Source organism: Monodon monoceros, unplaced genomic scaffold, assembly GCF_005190385.1.
Source record: "Monodon monoceros isolate NGI ecotype Baffin Bay Population unplaced genomic scaffold, NGI_Narwhal_1 Super_Scaffold_9, whole genome shotgun sequence".
NCBI lineage: Eukaryota > Metazoa > Chordata > Mammalia > Artiodactyla > Monodontidae > Monodon > Monodon monoceros.
The window spans coordinates 13620159-13640977 of NW_021703786.1; the positions used below are offsets into that span (position 1 = coordinate 13620159).

The 20819-nt window shown below is 49.7% G+C and overlaps 2 protein-coding genes across 6 annotated transcripts in view; both read left to right on the plus strand.

Moving 5' to 3' along the window:
- The window catches only part of FAM117A (family with sequence similarity 117 member A), a 42704-nt gene extending 40102 nt beyond the window's left edge, over positions 1-2602 (plus strand). For 2 of the 3 annotated variants that reach the window (XM_029211875.1, XM_029211876.1), the window contains one exon: positions 1357-2590. In XM_029211875.1, coding sequence (XP_029067708.1) covers positions 1357-1657 — 301 coding nt within the window. In that variant the 3' untranslated portion in view covers positions 1658-2590. Of the gene's footprint in view, positions 1-1356 lie in introns of all 3 variants that reach the window. The other variant, XM_029211874.1, reaches the window with a different exon arrangement.
- A 2160-nt stretch (positions 2603-4762) lies between these two features.
- On the plus strand, positions 4763-13769 carry SLC35B1 (solute carrier family 35 member B1). 3 transcript variants are annotated; one of them, XM_029210692.1, is made up of 9 exons: positions 4763-4812; positions 5884-5987; positions 6597-6702; positions 6995-7025; positions 7617-7774; positions 9124-9250; positions 9989-10095; positions 10263-10416; positions 11101-13769. In XM_029210692.1, the coding sequence occupies exons 2-9, from the start codon at positions 5956-5958 to the stop codon at positions 11151-11153; spliced, it is 768 nt and encodes a 255-aa protein (XP_029066525.1). In that variant the 5' UTR covers positions 4763-4812; positions 5884-5955; the 3' UTR covers positions 11154-13769. The 3 variants fall into 3 exon arrangements, with proteins under 3 accessions (XP_029066525.1, XP_029066523.1, XP_029066524.1); XM_029210690.1 differs by lacking the exon at positions 4763-4812 and adding an exon at positions 4986-5202 and having other exon boundaries at positions 6572-6702; positions 11101-11334; XM_029210691.1 differs by lacking the exon at positions 4763-4812 and adding an exon at positions 5008-5202.
- Positions 13770-20819: the final 7050 nt, after the last annotated feature.

The following is a 20819-nucleotide window of genomic DNA, read 5'->3' on the forward strand; positions in this document are numbered from 1 at the left end:
CCCCTGGGTCACCCTCCTCGTGCATGCATGCACACGCTGAGAGCATTCCCTCTCCTGCCCATCCCCCACCTCTTCCTAAAGTGGGATTCTTTTAAGCCCTTCTCAGTCAGGGGGCACCTCGCTGCTGCGGAGTCCTCTGGGACCCCAGGCTTCCAAACACACCCTGCACACAGGCCTTCGCTTCCCTCTACCTCTCCTCCCATCGCTCACGCTGGGCCAACATCCGTCCTCCTCTGCGTGCCTCGCTCTTCTTCCTGGGTTTGGAATGATTAGAATTCTACAATTAAAATAGTAGTCAATTTGTCAAGCTGTACACTAAGTGCATTCTTCTGTATGTATACATTACACTTCAAGGAAAAGTTAGGCGATGGGAAGCATTGGTGCAGAGCTTGACTGTCTTCCCACACTTTTGTCTCCTTGCCCGGAATCCTCATAACCAGCAGCTTCTCAGGGCTCTTCACCCTTGAAGCGTGGCCGGACATTCTTCTTCCTTTTTTATCATAAGGATTCCTTACTCTAGAACTGTCTGACCTGACCTCTTTTAATCCTTTCATTTCCCCTACATGATCAGAAGGGTAGGGATTACTTTCCATGTTAGAGGTGAGGCAGGTTAGGCCAGGAGCACATGGTGAATTAGAACCTAGATCTCCTGAGAAGGTCTAGCTGCTGTCCTTTCCTCCCAGCAAGGGTTTTGAAAATCACACCTTTCAAATCTGCTCAAGAATTAGATTCTTGAGGTCAGTAGATTTCAATGGGGGATACTTTTCCCCCCAGGGGACATCTGGCAATGGTTGTCACAATTTGGAGTGGGGTGCTGCTGGCGTATGGTGGGTAGGGGCCAGGGATGCTGTTAAACATCCTGTGATGCACACGATAGCCCCACAGCCAAGCATCACCCAGGCCCAAATGCCAGTAGTGCTGAGGACGAGAAACCCTGCTCTAGGCTATAAAAAGTCCAAGTCACTCTGCTTGGATCTCTGCTTTCAGGCAAGTGGTCTGCCCCTAAAACACTGTTCAGTGAGGAAATCTCTCAACTTAAAAGATCTCTCGGTCTCCTCTTCTAGAATCACACTGTCAGGAAGTTCTCCTTTCCGTCTAGCTTTAATCCCTCCTGTTTTTAGCTAAAGTAGATTTCCTGTTGTTTAGCCATATTTCTAAAACATGGAGAGCTGAGGGGCCTACTGAGCGCTGGTTGTTGCTCAGCAGCCTGTCGTGTTTTTGGTCAAGTCACCAACATGTTTGAACAGAGCCCTAGCTCCCTCGCTCCCCTGACGCTGGGACACCTCTCGCCCCTTCTCACCGGCTGTTCGTGTGCATGCACACATGTATGTCTGTGTTTCTCTCTCCATCCTCCAGGTCCCCAGGTCCTGACCTGGCCTTCCTGACTTCCTGTCCTGACAAGAACAAAGTCCATTTCAACCCAACCGGCTCGGCTTTCTGCCCCGTCAGCTTGATGAAGCCCCTCTTCCCCAGCATGGGCTTCATCTTCCGTAACTGCCCCTCAAGCCCGGGGTCCCCTCTTCCCCCGGCCAGCCCCAGGCCACCGCCTCGGAAGGATCCAGAGGCCCCCAAGGCCTCCTCGCTGCCATTCGAGCCTTGGCAGCGCCCCCCACCGTCAGAAGAGCCTGTGCTTTTCCAGAGCTCCCTGGTGGTCTGAGGGCCCCACCCCCACTTCACCATGGAGACCAGTGCCTTGGTGGCAGGCCCCTCCCGAGCTCCCCTGAGACGGGGGATGAAGGAGCCCTTCCCTCCTGGCCTTTGAGCACTTTCATTCATTGTGTCAAAGCCCTGGGTCCTCTTCCCGATGGACCCCTGCCCCTTCGAATGTGAGGGGACCTGCCTCCTCCACTAGCAGCTGGGCAGCTCACGAGTCACACCCGTGTTCTTGTCACCTCTCTCACTTGGTGGAAAACTCACCCAGAAGGTCTTGGGTCCCCCACCCCTGGGTGTGAGTCCGAAGGACTGTGTATGGGGCCCTTGTCTTTATCATGGAGCAAGCTGGCCATGATCAAAGGAGAGCGGACACCACAGATTTCCTTACCTCTCCTCCCCAGACACAGACGAGGAGACCCGAATTGATTCCCGATCCTCTCAGTCCCATCCCCCTACCTCCCTCTCATTGGAGGAGCTGACCAAAGCAGCCCGAAAGGGCCGTAACACTTGACCAATCCAGCTGCTGGCAGAGGGGGAAGCAAGCGTTTTCCTAAGTGGCATTTTCATCTCGCTTTCACCCTAAGATTGTCTTAAGCAGCAGCCCAGCCTGCCCAGCCCCAGGTGGGTAGTAGGGGAGAGGGAGAGCTGGCATTCCTCCGGGTGGCAAGTGGTGACTCTCCACCCTCCACCTGCCCCAGGACTGGGTTGGATTAGAAAAATGCCTATTTTTCTTGTATCGATGTAGAAACTCTATTTTCTCCCAAAGACACTATTTTTGCAGCTGTTTGAAGTTTGTATATTTTCCATACTGCAGAGCTTACACAAAATCGAAGAAGAATGTTAATGTTCAAGTTTTATTATCCTGTGTTTAGAAGTTGTGTTTTTTTGTTTGTTTTTTGCAGATCTTGGTGTTAATAGACCAAATAAATAAGTATTCCCAGCAGCTTGAGGTTCTGTTAAATATTTTTTGGGGGAGGGAGCGGGATGGAGATTGAGGGTATCATATTAATCACTTCATCCTTGTCTTTAAGAGGAGCCTTTACTTAATACATAATGTTGGGGGGATGGATCCAGAGTCTGTGTCCTCAGGACAGCAGGCTTGCATTCTCTACTTGGACATAGAAACAGTAGGGCCAGGGAGAGTCTGTCCAGAATGAAGAGTGTGGTGGAGGTGGGGTGAAGGAGTCAGTGGGGAAGTCATCCTTTCTTGGGTGAGTCTGGAAAAACACCCTAAGGGAGAGTGGATTTTAGCAGGGACATAAGGGTGACCAAGGGGAGACAGTTTGACATTGTGGGTGCTCCTTGCATCAGCAAGGAAAACAAGATGAGGGAATGGCATTCAGATCGAATCTCTGGGCACAGTTTTAGGGAACCTTTAGCTCCTTGTGAGTATTCTTTGCACATCAGTGAGTACCCACAACACAGAGGGCGGAAGAAACTGTTCCTCAGCTTTATAGTTGCCCCCCCGTAAGCGCTCTTAGGCTTTCGGGGAAAATGAGAATAACCATCCGAACATTTGGATAGTGCTTTGCAATTTACAAAGCATTTTCACAAAAGACACATTATCCCCACTGTGTGGGTTAAAAGTCGACTACCCCAAGGGCAGTCATGATAACTACAATTATATCTATCTATCTCATAAAACCTCAAAACAAACTCTTAAGCCAGGCTATCCCAACTACCATGTATTGGCTAGGTAAGCATCGGATACACTGTAAAACGCTTTACATAAAATGTCATTGAAATATCACAAACCATCTGATGTGATAAATCCCACTGTACTAATGAGGGAAAGACAAAAAAAAAATTGATAAACCTTGCCCCCAAAACACAGGTACAAAGCGGGGAAGCTAGGACTGGGAACCAGATCTTTTGAATCCAATGCCTGTGCTTCTAACCACAGTACTCTCCCGCTTGTTACATTTCCATTAATTTCTGATGAGGAAACTCGACTCAGAGGTCAAGTGAATTGTTTGAAGTCCCAGCTGGTAAAGAGGCAGAGCTGGGACTGGAACCCCAGCTCCGTGCCCTGGAATCGTCGGCTAATAGTAAAGTAAACCACTGGGCAAGAGAACAAATGTTTGGGGGTCCCCCTCCCCAACTTATATAAAGGACACAGGGGGTTGCAGACAGACCCTATTTTCTACTTCTTACCCCTCCCCTGAAAGATGTTTGGCCTACCCCCAAAGTCTTAGTGAGTCAGGCCCGGAGGGATGGGTGTGGTGCTGCCCCGAGTTTCCTTCCTTTGCGTGAGGCTGTGCCAAAGGAGCAGGCTGCTAGAAGGGGAGAAGAAGTCTCTGCCCAAAGAGCAACCCAGAGTCCAGTGATTACGGTGGGGCTTGAGGCCGGTAGTGGCAAGCCTTGGGGTCAGTCCGGCCCTAGTTCTTGGTGTCAGCACGTGGAGGTCCAACACTGGGATGAGGGAGGGGCTCCAACAAGGAGCTCATCAATGCAGGAGGGTTTGCTCCCTTGTTGGTGAGTTGTAAGACCCTGAAGAAAATCCACTTCGGCAAGCTTCCATTTCCACCTTGAGGATGTGAGGAAATAAGATTAGAGTTGAGAAAGAGTAATGACTAATAAATACCTTAAACTTGCACAGCACACTTTACAGTTTATAAAACCGTTTCACAGCCTCAGCTCATTTGATCCTCAGAACAGTCAAGAGGCGACAAGGTGGCTATTATTAGTAATAATATAGACTAGGAAAACTGTAGCTCGGAATTTAGGTGACATGCGTAGGTTACCCTGCCTTTAAGTGACAGAGCTGAAACAAAAGCTCTGCCGCCCTTGGGAGCCTAGTGATGTGCCCTAGGAGGAGGACGGCTCCCCAAAAGCCAGACCCTGAGCAACGCTCTTCTTGTAGAGGGGTTAGAGTCAGGGACACTGGGCAGCAGCTAGGGGGCGCTAAGGCTGCATTGCGATTTCCGGGCGTTAGGACCCAGCAGAAGCCTGACAGCCGACCGGGAAAATGACTCTCGGATTTGCCGGGCCGGCGCACTCCTCCTTCCCGCCCACCTGTCTGCCTTTGCACAGCGCAGCCAATTGGTCACCTCCACATCCTTATGCGTCATCATTCCACGTCTCCCTATCTCCTAGGCCATCCCGTCGAGCTCCAGGTCTCAGTTGTCCTCGGAGTTGCCTGGTCGGAAAGTCTCGAGGGTAAGGCGTCACCCTCGGGACAGCGGGCTCCCCTGGCCACCAGGGACGAGATCAAGGCCCCAGGGTGGGTGCCCTTTCCTTGGAAGCGGGTTCAGGGTTCTGAAGAGTTTCCCCTCGGCGGTCCTGAGCTGGCAGTTCTGGCGGTGGCTGCTGAGGCCCTGCTCAACGGCGGTCACATGCAGCTCCTATGAGGCCCCTGTCGCCGGTCGGCGATGTCCGGCTGGACTTGTCGCCGCCGCCGCTGCCGGCTGTGAGCGGGTCTCCGGTCGGGTCGTCCGGGCGTCTCATGGCCGCTAGCAGCTCCCTGGTGCCCGACCGGCTGCGCCTGCCGCTCTGCTTCCTCGGCGTCTTTGTCTGCTATTTCTACTATGGGATCCTGCAGGAAAAGATGTGAGCGGATCCCCCGGGTCGGAACGCAGACCTCCGCCCCCCTAACCAGTCCGCCTTGTCTCCCCAGCCTGTGGTCAGGTTCGCGGTCCTCCCGCCCCTGGCCCCACTGTTCCCTTTTGCACCCCCACGCCGCCCCGCCCTCCCGGCATGCTGACCGCCTTTGCCGCTGAAACCTCCCTAGGTTTCCAAAACGCGAAAGTTGGTCTCTGGATTCTCGGGAGATGGTTATTTTTCTTCCCTTGGTTGCTCTTTTTTCCTGTTGGTTCTAAGGAGCTAGGTTTCACAGGCTTAGGTTTCCATGACCTGTGCCGGCCCCTTTTGGGAACTCCCAGATGCTTGCAGGTAGCGGATTCCTTTGCCCTCGGCCCTGCTGCTATAGCCCAAATCCCTTCTTCTGCCCGGGATACCTCATTTCACCAACTAATTTTTCACGTTTCCTCTTGCTCCATCCTGTACGGATATTTTTTTCCTTCGGCTACAGGATCAGCAGCCTGGAATGTCTAGTTTTTAGATCCCATAAGATCAGCTTCTGATGTCAATGAGCCCGGTGATCCTTACCAAACTCTCCCTACATCTAGAGAGGCTAGAAAATGTCGAAGTGTTCAGTGGCTCTGGATTAGTAGATGGCACTGAGGGAAGTATACTAATTCCTCCCCTCTTTCTCATGCATTTCATTCTTAGAACAAGAGGAAAGTATGGGGAGGGAGCCAAGCAGGAGACGTTCACTTTTGCCTTAACTTTGGTCTTCATCCAATGCGTGATCAATGCCGTGTTTGCCAAGATCTGTGAGTACTTAGATAGTAATCTGTTGTGTGTCCCCTCCCCTTTGTATCCTAGGCATTAGGTCTAAGTCTCAGCACCCTCAGCCCCTTTAGTGCTTGCAACAGCCTCTCTGTTCGATTGAGAAAACTAGTGGCTTTGGAAAAGGGTGAAACCCCATTTCCTTAGATTAAATCAACTTGTCAGTCAGAAATGTGCAGGGAATGGGTCTTCTGTGTTCCAGATCCCCATGAGAATACTTAAAGCTTTTTCCTTTGTCCTTTTGATTTTCCTTTATGTGTCAGCTTCAGGCATGTTTTGAGCATTCTCTCTTTGTTCCCTGGGGGCTAGCAGCAGGGATAACTAGTCCCTTGAACTGAATGGACACCCTACCCCCACCCCTGCCCTCCATGAGGTCTTGTGTCAGGGTTAGGTGGGATTGGAGAGTTGGAGAATCTTCAGAGATTTCCCAGTCTAAGAGGACAGAAATAGTTTATGCTTCTCATCTTATTTGACAGGCAAATTCCTTTCATGTGGCTTCGACTTTTGCTCAGTGGTCCATCCTAGGCCCACCAGCTTTCTCTTGTATGTTGCTTTTGTCTTCTCCCAGTGATCCAGTTTTTTGACACTGCCAGGGTGGATCGTACTCGGAGCTGGCTCTATGCTGCCTGTTCTGTCTCCTATCTGGGTGCCATGGTCTCCAGCAACTCGGCACTACAGTTTGTCAACTACCCAACTCAGGTGAAACCTTAGGGTGGAATGAGGGTTGGCTCAGAAGTTGCTTGAAAAGGATGAAAGATGCTTCCCTCTGGCCTGTGACTTAAATAAAAAGAGAGTGTGTTTGGGAAGTTAAGAGTGTGAAGAACCATAGATCTGAGGTTTAGTGGTGGTGGGCTGGCCGTGGTAGGGCTGCTTTCCGAGGCTGCAGTCTCTGGTGCAGGCCCCACACTTAACTCATCTTATCGTAGCACCTAGTACAGTACCTGGCACATCAAAGACGCTCAGAAATTATTTTTGCTGAATTTAATTTCAGGTCCTTGGTAAATCGTGCAAGCCCATCCCAGGTAAGCAGAAGAAGATGGTCGCCATCTTCCTTCCTCACTCTTCCTGCAGTGAGCTTGATCCTCCTCTGCTAGAGCTCTATGCCTCTGGGCTTTGTCATCTCACCATAGCTATCTCTCGGGTTCCCTCCATCCCTTCCCCCTGCCCATCCTTTATCACTTCCTGTGGTGTTGGGTGTTCATTAGCTGGTAATCCTCACTGAGAGCCAGAGGCTGACCTAACCTGCTTCACATAGTCAATCATTTTGGTGTCCCATGTGTTTACGTTGTCATTAGACACCCTAAATCCCATTTGGTCATCAGTTTCCTTTTCCTCAACCTGTCACTCTTCCCTACTGACCCTCCCCTGCCCTGTTCCTTCCTGGAACTTTCACCTTTGCTCTCTACCTCTTCCCTTCCTTATACTCTTTGCTCAACCTTGTTGCTCAGTCTTCTCTGTCTAGGTGCCAGCGTTGCACCCTCCTTTTGTCCTCTGTCGGCTTTCCTTCTCAGACATTCTTTTTTTCCCATGAGTCTTTGGCTCCTAGAAGGAGAGTGTTGGGCTCATCAATGCCTATGGGTGCCTGAATTTTCCATTCTGTTTCTTCCCTGTAGTCATGCTCCTTGGAGTGACCCTTTTGAAGAAGAAGTATCCAATGGCCAAGTACCTGTGTGTGTTGCTAATTGTGGCTGGAGTGGCCCTTTTCATGTACAAACCCAAGAAAGTAGTCGGGATAGAAGAACACACAGTTGGCTATGGAGAGCTGCTCCTGGTATGCAATCCTGTTGGGAAAGGAAGCCTTTTCCAGTAATCTTAACAAAGGAGTATCCCCACCTGTGCAGGCAGAAGGCCACTTATATGTTTTGAGGGAGGTTGTGACGTTTCTTGCCCCACATTTCTGGTCTTTGTCTCTGGCTGCAAAGCCCTTGGCTCTGCTAAGGCCATAGTGGGGAGCCTAAAATATTTCACTATGGGTCAGCTCTCCTTCTGGGGAAGGGATGACTCTGAGGCCTGTGTCTAAATGCTGGTGTGAGGTTCCAGAGACCAGAGAACAAAGAGGAAAGGAGTAGTGTGTCTCTCACTGTGGCTTTCCAAGGAACGTGGAAGCCAGGGTTAAAAATAATACCATAGGGCTTCCCTGGTGGCGCAGTGGTTGAGAATCCGCCTGCCAATGCAGGAGACACGGGTTCGAGCCCTGGTCTGGGAAGATCCCACATTACTGCGGAGCAACTAAGCCCGTGCTCCACAACTACTGAGCCTGCGCTCTAGAGTCCGTGAGCCACAACTACCGAAGCCCGTACGCCTAGAGCCCGTGCTCCACAACAAGAGAAGCCACCGCAATGAGAAGCCCGCACACCGCAACAAAGAGCAGTCCCTGCTCACCGCAACTAGAGAAAGCCCGTGTGCAGCAACAAAGACCCAATGCAGCCATAAATAAATAAATAAATAAATTAATTAATTAAAAAAATACTATAGTAGCTATTACTTTACTAGGTGTTAGGCACTGTTCCACGTGTTCTACATGTAAACTAGTTAATTTTTACAACAATAACCTCATAACTTAGATAGCATTATCTCCATTTTACAGGTGAAGAAACTGAGGCAAAGAAAAGTTAAATCACTTGCCCGTGGTCACATGGCTGTTAATTGGCAGAGTTAGTGACTTACATTGCCCCGGATTCTAATCCAGGCAGTGTGACCACAGAATCCAGTCTCTGGAGCCCTATACTCCAAGTCAGGAGGCTAACATGCTGGGACTAGATTTCCTCTCTCCAGCTTTAGTGGAAGAATGAGTGTGGCTCACCATGAGCCGTTCTAGGCCCCTGCACGCCAGACTTCACGGCATTGTATTGGGAAGCGGTAGGCTTCCTGCCGTGCTCCGATCACATTACATCCATGTGGCTCAGATCGCCTGTCGTTCTGAGTGCCTGAGGGGAGGAGGGAGCTCACGTGGTCTCTCCCATCCTCCACCTGTGGACAAATGGCAGCATTTTGGTCTGAGGACTCTGTCTTAAGGCAGCGGCTTTTCTGAGGGGTCTCAGAAAGGTGAGAGTTCTGTGTCCTGCGTCAGGGAGGGTCCCGGTGGCCTTCTCACTGCAGGCTGTACTCTTTCTTTCCCAGCTCTTGTCTCTCACCCTGGATGGACTGACCGGTGTTTCCCAGGACCACATGCGGGCTCACTACCAAACAGGCTCCAACCACATGATGCTGAACATCAACCTTTGGTCGACATTGCTGCTGGGAGCTGGTAAGGAGCAGTTCTGCTATTCTTTCTACGTATCAGCAGAGGGCAGACTGCCCTCATCCACATAATCTCTAGCTCTGGTGCCAGTTGCTAACTTTGCCCATCAGTTCTCAGATGCCTTTATGTGCAAGCCCCTGAGACGCCTTGGAGAAACCTTCCCCAGTTGGCTCTGCTTGCTACTTGTTACTGGCACAATCAGGGGTAGACCTGTGCCAGGTATCATGGGAGGACACACAGTAGTAAAATGCTGGGGTGCCCTGGGAACTCGCCCTCTTCTGAGGGAGATGAGACATTGGTATGTGGTGAATACTGAATATTGTTCAAACATGGATGTATTTGCTTTGAAATCAGTGCTTCCTAACTTGTTTCAAATCTGGGCGCACACAGGGAGTATTTTTCATACGACACACTAGGGTTAACGGGAGGCTACTGATGGCTGGGATCGACCAGCGCTTGGGGCTGCCTTGAGCTAGGGGTGTGTGGATCGGTATCTTCACAGCATCTGAGGTTTGCTGCTTTCAGTCACTTTGGCAGAAGTAACTCATTAACTTCCAAGTATTTCCCAGAAGAGTCTTTAGTTAGTTTCTCTTATCAGAAAAATAAGAGATGCCTGATGGGACAATACAAACTCACTCCATATGTTTTTCCATGCCCTCCTTCAGAGTGCTTTAGCAGGCCTCTGCAGGGGTGTGAATATGGGCACACAAGATGCACCGTTCATCTTTTGACGTTTCTTCCTAGGAATCCTGTTCACTGGGGAGCTCTGGGAGTTCTTGAGCTTTGCCGAAAGATACCCTACCATCATCTATAACATCCTGCTCTTTGGCCTGACTAGTGCCCTGGGCCAGGTGAGTGCCTTGATGGAGGATGGCTTGGCTTCCCCAAAAGAGACTGGCCTGGCTGTGAGAAGAGGGGTGGCAAGATTAGCCGTGATGTCCTGTTACAGACTTTAGACCTCTTGGCAGATAGATAGCCAAGAGCCAGCCTGACCTAGTCTTTCCCTGTCTTCCTCTAGAGCTTCATCTTCATGACAGTGGTGTATTTTGGTCCCCTGACCTGCTCCATCATCACCACAACTCGAAAGTTCTTCACCATTTTGGCCTCTGTGATCCTCTTCGCCAACCCCATCAGCCCCATGCAGTGGGTGGGCACTGTGCTTGTGTTCTTGGGTAAGTTCCGTCCAGAGCGGGCAGCTCTGGACCACACAAAGGGACAGTGACAGAGCGTTATTCTTTTTCCTTAATATTTACTTGTATATTTGTGAAATTTATTAGGTTAGAGAAAATTTTTTAAAAGAGAAAAGGAAGCCTTACCTCTACTCTAGCTTTCCTAAGGAACATTTCATTTGAGTGATTTCTTTCCAGTGATTCTGCTTTCCCCAGATACTGAGCAGGGTAAAATTATTATACTTATTCCCTACTCATTTATGCTGCTGTGGGTAAGCTGAGAGACCTAGCTTAGAAGTTTGATGCTTAAATTTCTTTCAGTCTTGCTGTATTATTATTATTTTTTGGCCGCACCACACGCAGCGTGGGGGATCTTAGTTCCCCAAGCCGGGATCGAACCCGTGCCCCCTGCGGTGGAAGCGTGGAGTCTTAACCTCTGGACCGCCAGGGAAGTCCCTGCTGTATTTCAAATATCCATGTAATTACCAGTATCTTGGTGATTTTTTTTCATTTGATACCAATCTCTTTTCTCTGAGGAGCTTTTATAAAACCAATGTTTGAAAACTAGTTTTATTTAAAGCTCCAATTTTGGAGAACCAAGGCTCACCCCCACCCCCCCACCCCCAAATCATTTGTAGGCTTCATTTCTCCCCATAACCTCCCCCTCCGTGTTCTCTCTATATATAGGTCTTGGTCTCGATGCCAAGTTTGGGAAAGGAGCCAAGAAGACATCCCACTAAGAAGAGAGAGACTACCTCCACTCCAAGAATATTTTAAGTTATTTTCTCGAACAGTGACATCTTTTGGGAAAATGGACACAATAGAGATAAAGGACTAGGTCTCAGTCTGGCTATTTTGTTATCTTTTTTTTAAGGAAGCAAAATCACATACTCTAAAAACAGCGTTTGGATTTTAACAAGACAGAGTGGCTGTTTCTGTTTTTGATGGCCAGGAGCACAGCCTCGCACAAGTAAAGAAAGAAAGAGAGAGGGAAGAGGCAGAGCTTGGTGCTCGTGGCCCAGGCTGCTCCCTCGTGGGTGTGGTTAACCTGGCTGGGTGGCCAGTTCCCCCAAGAGCTGCTGTGCTTGTGGCTTCTGTTCCCACAGGCCAAGGTCTAAATATCAGGACAGGTAACTGTCAGAGCCAGAGGATGTAAAAATCACTTTCTCTCTTAAAGCTCTGGTGGGCAGATATTTCTTAAAAAACTACAGATATATTCTCCCCTTGAGAAACTTCTCTCAAGGTTGAGATAAAATGAGCCCAGAGCCTCAGAGTCTGCTGTGCGTTCACATTTCCCCAGTGCCTCCCCTTCAGCCAAAGCTCAACCAAGCCCAGAGCGGAGACCCAGCGTGTATGTCATGAACAGCTTTGGAAGGTCTGATTCCCTTTCTCCACCTCCGCGTCTGTTCTTGGTCCTCTCGGTCCTCTCCTGGGAAGGCTGGATTAATCCTTCCTATTCCCCTGCCCCCTTCAGCTGCTAAAACATTGCAGTCCTCCGCCATCCTGGCTGTGCCCTGGTGTCCCTATGCCAGCTCCTGCCTGTTGAAAGGGATGCTGGTGGAAGGCACGGTGGCTGAGTCCTGGCATAGAGCCGCCGTTGTCGAATTTTCTGTGTGGCAGTGGGAGGGGAAGGCGGAGCATGGAGCAGAGCCACCTGCCCAGTGCTGCCTTCAGAGTTGGAAGTCGAAATCCTCCGTGGACCAAACTTTACACATGAAAGTGCATTTCCACCAGCTGCAACTTTCGCTCCATCTGTTCAGCAGCCCCAGCCCCTTGGCTCTCCAGATGGGAGCCCAGCCTCCTTCCTGCGTGGCTGCCTTCCCACCCCCCGCCCAGCCTTTCAAGACCTGCCTCACTTGCACTCGTCTCACTCTCTAGGGGCCCGAGTTCACTGCAGCTCTGCCCCCAAAGGCCCCCTCTCATCTTGAACTCCTCCTTGAGAGAAGAGGTTTTAAATACAACTGGCTGAACTTCCTTCTTTTCTCCACCCCTTTGTTTTCTCTGTTTCTCATCCTGAAAGTTGCACCAATTAGCTCCTTCCCTACTGGACTGATAGTTCCAAACTGTCTTCTGTGGATTGGTTAGGTGGTGAGACCGCGTTACCAGGGCCAGGGGCCTATAAGCAGTCCTCACCCGGGCCTGTTGTTTTAACCAGAGACATGTTCCCAGCTATCGGGCCAGTCCCCTCCACCTCTACCCGCTGCCATCCCCAACCAGGGGTCTCAGGCGTGCCTCATACCAGTCACCAAGAGCAAGAAGGATTTCCAACAGCTCAGCCTGGCTCTCACCTGACACTAGAGCAAGCCTGTCCTAGCTGAGCCCGGAGCCCAGGTCTGGTATATTCATTCAGTCCTGTGTCTATTCATCTAACCCTTCCTTCGGTGTGACATGTCCTGTGAACATGCTGTGAGTTCAAAGTTGAGTAGGAGCAGTACTTACCCTCTAGGGTGTTCACAGTCTAATAGGGAGACGGGTAGAAAAATCATGGCATCTCAGAAATGCAGAGCTAACAACGAAGGAAGGTGTCTGGGCAAGGTGAGGCTTGAGCTGGAGAGAGCATGTAAAGATGAAGTGGAAAGGCAGCTTTGGCTCTACCGCCAAGTGGGAAATGGGGTTTTAAACTGCCTGGCTTCTCCCTGTGCTCCTGCTTCAACTCAGTTCAAGTGAGAGCACAGGAGCAGGTGAGTGGCTCTACAGGGAGGCGTCATTTCAGCTCAATTGCAAGATATTTTAAAATGTTGTGTGAGCCGCCAGCTCGTTCGGGGTGGCGTACTCACCTACAGGATCACAGGAACTGAGTGCCAAGTCAGACTCGGCGTTGGTAACACTCTGCTAGGTTATAATGGTACCGATAAACGTGAAATACCAGGCAAGTTCAAACAGAAGGACTGTTGATCACTAACCCCGGGCAGCCTGATGTCTCAGGCTTCTAAGCATCATAGGACTTCCAGCTGCAGTTAATTCTCAGCTATGGGTATCAGGGAGGGCGCCAGGACACACGTTTCCCCAAGCACTGTGTTTTTCTTTTGGGGTGTACTGTACTTAATGGCTATTTTGGTCAAACTATCTGGCTTACTTCCTTAGGTGTTTGTGCTCAGGTTCCTGGTAGAGTGGTTTTTCCATTTCCTGTACACCTCTTAGCCTAGGGCAAGGGGAGCGATGCACAAATGTGATTTGGGGTAAAACCATAGGGAAGGCTATTCTGCAATTAATCATTATAAGGACGAAAAATTATATGTTGTTGTTCAAAGGACTTAAAGGGGCAGGAATTAAACATTCACTGTGTATAATCTCTAAAGTGAGTTCTTTAGGATTGGGTGATGTGTTTCCTCACAGCCCTGTAACACCCCCGTGAAGAGGACTGAGCAGGCACCTGCACCTTTTATAAATGGAAAAACAAGTTAGGGGAGGGGGCAACTTGCAGTAGGTCCCTGGGTGTGTCCCAGAGAGATTAATTAGAACTCAAGGTTCCCCGAGTTCTAGTTGCATCTTGGACCTATGCCCTTGGAGGCGGAGAAGCCAACCTCCTCAGGAGGCCCATTGCCTCTGCCGTCTGGTCCCACTTGTCGGTGGAACAGTTTGCACACTTTCTGAGTGGTGCCGGTCACTCTCCCCAGATGTCCTGGCAGAGAAAGTGTCCTGGGTCTCTGCGGGATCATTCAGCCCTTCCCACTGAAAACACACCAGCTGTCTTTAGGAACAGCAATCTCATATTTATTGAGCTCCTTCTTTCCCAAAGCTCTTTTAGTTCATGGCATTTTATCCTTACAACACTCCTGGGGAGAGCTTAGGCCAAAAACAAGTCTCCCCGTATTCGGAATAGAGAGCCCAAAGTCCACCAAAGTGCATCGGCTGAAGGTCACACGACTCCGTGGCAGGGCAGGGCCCAGAGCGAGCCTCCACTTAGCACATGTCAGAGGTCAGCAAGCTAAGCCTAAGGCACTGGTTTCCGGCTGTTTGGATTTCCTGATCCGGTAGAATTTTCAAATAATTTGGGGGGCTGATAGGAGTATGCTGGCTTTTTATATTTTCAAGTAAGGACTTAAAAAAATAATTAATATCATTATGGCTTACAAAAGGACACTTTAAGTCCAAAAATTTTAGGAAAGGCTATCCACCTCGGAATAAAGAATCCTTCCAAAGCAATGATAGTTGGAAATCATACCACTATATAGGTAGTAAGATAAATTGATTAATTGCAGAAAATGTTCAACATGAAATGTCATCCTATGGTAATACATTGTAGACGTATCACTATGATTGCTGGCTTGAAACACCTTGGTCAATTTGGGGCTTGTATTCCATGATTCAGTCTACTGAAGCTGAATGTCACATAAGCATATGCTGACAAAGATGGAAGCAGCAGGCGATGAGGTTTTACATCATTTAGAACATTCTGAGAGAGTCTAAACCAACATCTGCCTGACCTTCTGCCTTCCCTCTGCAGGGTCAAGAGGAGAGCAGGCTCTAAGGGCTGCGGGAGGGAGACAAGACGCGGCACCTCCGCTCCAAGGTCTGCTCCCAGGATGTTCAGGCCGAGGCTTTTCATCACCCAGCTCAGAGCACCCAGAATTTATCCTGGAAGAACTTCCGCCTACTGCTGAGAGCTAATTTCTGACAGTGCTCAGACTGGGAACCAGGGTGCTCTACCTGCCGTGGCAAGAAGGCTGGAAAGGAGAACAAAGAGGGTCTTGGAACGGGGAGCGATTTCATCCCGTGCCTTCCACTCGGTTGAGGCTCAAGCCCACAAGGGCTGGTGGGTTTTCTGTCCAAATATGCCCAACTCCTTGTTATTTCTGGGAGAGGTGGAAGAGGGAAGAGGTTCAAGGCATTCTCCAAGGTGGGGGGGACAGGATATTTCTTCCTGCCCACTTCTGTGTTTTGTCATGTTGTGTGGGTGGCCAGAGCTAGCAGAAGCATCATGTTTTAGCTTAGGGGCTGACTAGACACCGTTTCCTCCTACTCAGGACCCTGGAACTGCCACATTCAGACCACAGCCCTAGAGGGAACATCACTCTTACACGAAGGCTGAGAACTCCCTGAAATTTTAATGTACAAATGTGTGTGTAACACAGGTGCTCACACATATGTCAAGCTAGTAGGTTGGTTTTGCTGTAAAAAGGGTCCACAGCTCTCTTTAGATTCTCTTAGGGGTCCATTGTAATCATGGGCTCATTTAATGAAAACTGATTTCCCAAACAGAGTTATTGTATAACTGGGCAACACTATAAAATATGAGAAAGTATCATCTCCAGCTCTGTTTAGATGGAGGAGTGAGACTGAGTTTGCAGAGAAACCCAAGGAGGGTAACACATCCGATTTCATTTCTAGTTTTCTCCTGGCCCCTCCAACACACTTTATCTAAGGTTGTCAGGTTTAGCAAATAAAAATACAAGATGCCCAGCTAAATTTGAGTTTCAGATAAACAGCACATACTTGTTGAGTATAAGTATGTCCCATGCAATATTTGAGACATATTTATACCAAACAATTGTGTCTTGTTTATCTGAAATTCAGATTTAGCTGGTGTTCTGTATTTATCTGGCAACAGTCTGTGGCATTAGTCATTGTCACCCGTTCCCATAGGCCCCTCTTCATCTAGGAAAGGAGGGCGCTCTCAGATGCATCACCCCTTGCAATTCCGTGCCCGGGGCTTCCAGGTACTATTGTTCAGGGCCAAAACATTTTGTAATTTCCCTCTTGGCCAGGGGGAGATGCAATCCCAGACCTAGTCAGCAGGGGGCACCATTTTCTTAAAATAGATCCCCAGTGGCATTTCAAGGGCCTCAGAAAGGGGAATATTGAGTTGAAGTTTCTATTTGCTGCTTCCGTCTTCCCTCTGTAGCTTCCCATTTCTCCCCACCCCACCACCCTGCCAGAGTCATCCGTGTGAAACAAGACTCTGATCCTGTCACTTCACTCCTTAAATCACTTCCAAGATTCCGTGGTTACCTTCCTAATACACTCTAAAAAGCCCTTCCGGGTCCCACGGGAGTCTTTTCCCGGCTTCAACTCCTGCTGTTTCCACCGTACCTCATCCCACCCTCCTCACACTTCCGGAACCCCACCCCACCCCCATTCGCCACCAACTATTTGCCCCTTCCCACTCTACTATTCACTGTCACGCCTTTGCACCCACAGTTCCCTCTGCTTGAAATTCCCTTTTCCACCTGACGCTTCTAGTGGCTCCATTCATTCAACACATTTCACAAGTGTGCATTGAGATCAGCCCTGTACCAGGCACTCTGCTGTGGGCTGGAGATACTGGGAGGAGGGAACCGACTGGAGCCTTTCCCTTATGCATCTGACGATGGGGGCAGGGGAGAAACAGTATACAAGTCGTCAGATCAACAAAGTCCTTGGACTTAGTTCAAGGGATAACTGATCTGACTCCCTTGAGCAGAGCTGATGGTTCCCTCCTTTGGGTCTTCTGATGGCTTTTCATTCTAAGGGTCCCAAATTCTAACACGTGCACGATGGTGGTAGTGAACGCGGATGAACGAAACGAACCAGTTTAACTCAACAGGGAAGTGGGTGAGGTGGGGGGGTGGGTATGTGACCTATGACACTGAGAGCACATCCCAGCTAAAGGGGACAGTGGTGTTTTACCTCCTCCAGATTATTGCCAGATGTGTTATTTCAAAAACAGATGGAAATATTGATTTTTATGTGAACTCTGACAGTTTTTTAAATTCCTTGCCAGCTACACTAAACGTGTCTACAAGTCAGATTTGGCCCATGGCCACCGGTTTGCCACCTCTCATATTGCAACACTGTATCACTGCCTTGTGTCTGGTTAGTACTTACATATATTTTCTCCCCCAAGACTGTGTCCGTGTGTCTTTAGCCCCTAACAGTGACTGGCACAGGGTAGGTGCCAGTCGGACATCAATAAGTGTTTGTGGAAGGGTGGAAAGAAGGGAGGGAGAAGGAGGCAAACTGGGAGCCACAGTTTGTTGATGGAAGTTCTTATTCCCACTGCTTTGGGCCTGGGACGGATGGAACAAGAAAGCCTGAAACAATTCATTGCTGAGTGTACGTTCCCACGTTAGCAGGTGTGACAGCTGGAAAATGTGTCTAAGAACCATCGGCTCCTTTCTCAGTGAGCTCCCAAGCCATCCCACCTCATTCTCGGCGGATGAGGGGGTGGAGAAGAATGCAGGGCTCACGGTGGACGCCTGGCTTCCTTCCAGGACCCGTAGTCGCTGGCACAGAGATCAGAAAGAGCTTATAGAGGCTTTTGGCACCAACTGATACATCCTCAGGGGAAGGTGCCTGGCAGCTGCTGCCGCCCACTCACTGCCTACCCGCTAGAGTGCCCGCTGCATAGCAAGCAGTTGTGGGGGTCAAAGTAAAATGCTCCCTCTTCTCACTTGTCCAAAGTGAGACCATCAAAATGACCCTTCACCCTGCATTGGGGGGGGATCAAAACTCCCAAGTTGAAGAGAAGGGTGGGGATGGCTTAGACTCCGCATCGCAGCCCCCAGAGACAGAGCGGGGGCTTGGCCCCTGGAGCAGTCTGCTGATCCTGCTAACGGTATGCTGTCCTTTTTATCAAGAGAGGGTTCTGCCTTGTGCCCACACAAGGGAGCATTCTTGCTGACCCAATGAATAAGGACATATCTTCAGAAAATAGGTATCTGAGGCTCAGAACATATATTTTGTCAGATTTACAGGAGAAGTAACCAGATCAATCAGGAATCAGAACTTCCATCTTGGCCCTGAAATCTCTTGTGAGACCTGAAAAATGTGATTTTCCGAAGCGGAGAGGGTGGAGGGTGGAGGGGCAGCCTGAAGTACATTGGAGTCACACTTTAAGCGGGATTATGGAAATTTCTGTCCCATGATTCTCTCTCTGGTGAGAGGTATCTTGAAAGCCAAAGATGCATCGTCCAGCCTCCAGTGTGCCTCTTGCTCGCTACCGGCGCTTGGCCAGCCAGAAGTTTTGACTTTCCAGGAAGCGATCTCTCCCACAGGCAGTGCTGACTCAGCCCAGACTCCAAGCTCTCAGGCTGGTCCCTGGCCCAGAGTAGCCAGCAGGGGCAGAGACGCACAGGGGGCTGTGATCCTGGGCTGTGTGGGTGCTGCTGGGAAGAGGAGATCGGGGTGCAAGACAGTGGGGCATGGACCCTGAATTGTTTAGGCTTTTGCTAAGGAAAAGGGGAGGAGACTCAAATAGTGGCTCGAGTCCTCCGAGTTCCAGCATCCTTTGTCAAAAACTATCTTTCCTAAATTTCCAGAGGCAGGGATCGTGGCCAATTTAGTACCTTGAACCTGGGAGTGAGGACATTCCTTGCCTCATTTCGAGTCTGCCGTGGGGGTGTGTGACTGACCATCTCTCTGGGGCCTCCACCTGACTCTCCAACATCCCCTTTCCCCAAAGGACCCCACTTGGATTAAAGGGAAATGTGTGCCCCCTCCCTCCTCTCCACTTTACAAATTACCTATGGTTCCTCCCATCTCTGCTGCTCCCTGTTTCCCTCCTGCAGCCTTCCTCCTTCAGTCCTTCATGCCATTTTCCTCTCTCCATACTCCTCCCTTCTCTCTCTCTCTCAATCTCCCCCAGTTCTGACAGCGAATCCTTTCCCTGGCACAGGCCCTCGACTTGCTTGCCAGCTCTGCTGGGTTACTCTTCTCATTTCTGTAGCTTCTGTCCAATTATCTCTCTGGCCAAGCTCATCGGGAGCCCTCTCCTCTGGCCACGCGCCTCCTTCCTTCCTGCTGCTAGCAATGCTATCACCCACGATTCATTCCCATTTGGGAATGGGGGTAGAAAGCTGGTTTGAATAAACCGGGAGGTGTCTGGCAATCTATTCTGTGTTCTTCTCTGAAGGCCCCAGCAGAGTTAAGCAAACCTTAAGGAAGAGGACACCATTTCCTAGACCACTAAGGGCTGCAGGATCTAGTTCTAACGAATGGGGGATCACAAGCTTTTTAGAGTCAGCCAGTCCTGAAAAACAAGGGCCCAGTGACCGGGAGGACTGGAAGTCTTGCCACGGGAAACAAAGCTGTGACTCAAAGGCGTCACGTAGATGCTTTCTTGGTCATCCACGTTCCCGAGTTTAATGTCGTTGGCTTGGGAATTAACTTTGAGACTTTTCCAACACAGATAAAAATAGAGCTCATAAATGCCATCACTGGTACTTTCCGATAAGGTGGCCTTTTAAGGGAAGACTGGGCTCCCAGTGGATGCAGTGAGTCAAGGAGCCTCTCAAGCAGATCGTTCACGGTTCTCACAGGCTGCCGACCAGCCTGTGGCCAAACAGAGGATGCAGGAACAGGAAGCTCCTGGAGGCTTCTGTGCCTGAAACGACAGGATCCAAGTTCCTGAAAGGAATGTTTCTTTCACTAGTTAATTCATTTATTCATCACACAAGCATTTATCTGAATACCTAGTACATGCTAGGAACGCTTCCCTGTGCTGAAAACATAATAGAGAGAGAGAGAGAGAGAGAAAAAAAAAGGGAAATCCCTACCCCCAAAGAGCTTGCCATCTAGTGAGGGACAGAGAGGGAATCAGGCAACCACGATACAGGGGTTGCAGTGAGAGGAGAAATATGGGAAGACCTAGCTCAGGGCTAGGGGACATGCACAGCTTCCTGGAGGAACAGACGGATGAATTGAAGCTGGAGAATCAGCAGAGAATTAACCAGGGGAAGGTGAGGGTAGGGGCAGGGAAATCTGTGGAGAAGACTGTTCTGGGAAGAGATAACAGTATGTGCAAAAAGAGAGAACTTGGTTTACTCAGGGAATTGAAAGTAGTTCTCTGTGTGACAGGAAACCTTACTGCTAGGTGCGGTGGGAAGTATAAGAGACCACCTGGAGTCTAAGGCATAGGTCACTGGTAAAGAGCCTTTCACCTCTATTAAGGAGTATGGTTTTTATATTGAGGGCAGTGAAGGGTGGAATGCAAAGAAGTGACTCGATCAGACTGACTTTTTAGAAATCTCACTCGGGCTGCAGAGCAGTCATGAACTGGAAGGGTGAAGACCAGAGGTTGGGAGCCCAGGGAGGAGGCTGCTGCAATCCCAGAAAGGACTGGGGAGGTGTCAGTGAAGACAGAAGGAAGTAGGCAGAACTGGGAGATAACTAAAGCCTGGAATTGTCAGAACTTGGTGTTGAATTAGAAGTGGGATTGAGGAGTCAAGGACACTTTCCTGTTCCCAGGCTTGAGCTACTTGGTGAAGCAAGAGAGCACCGGAGGAGAATCAGATTTTACATCTGCTGAATCTTAGGTGCCTATGGACCATCCAACTGAAGAGATCAGGTTGATAGTTGGATATGTAAGTGGAGCTCAAGAGAAAGACCTGGCTCAAGATCGATTTGGAATATTCTTTAGCAGATGGATGGCAGTGGAGCGGTGAGAATAAAGGAGCCATCTCGAGGCAAGAGAGGACAGTGTGAAG

Coding starts and splice junctions, on each gene's coding strand:
- SLC35B1 (XM_029210690.1), top strand. CDS start 5,000: ATGAGGCCCCTGTCGCCGGTCGGCGATGTCCGGCTGGACTTGTCGCCG. Junction 5,988..6,571: donor TGCCGTGTTTGCCAAGATCT/GTGAGTACTTAG, acceptor GTCTTCTCCCAG/TGATCCAGTTTTTTGACACT. Junction 10,096..10,262: donor TGACTAGTGCCCTGGGCCAG/GTGAGTGCCTTG, acceptor GTCTTCCTCTAG/AGCTTCATCTTCATGACAGT.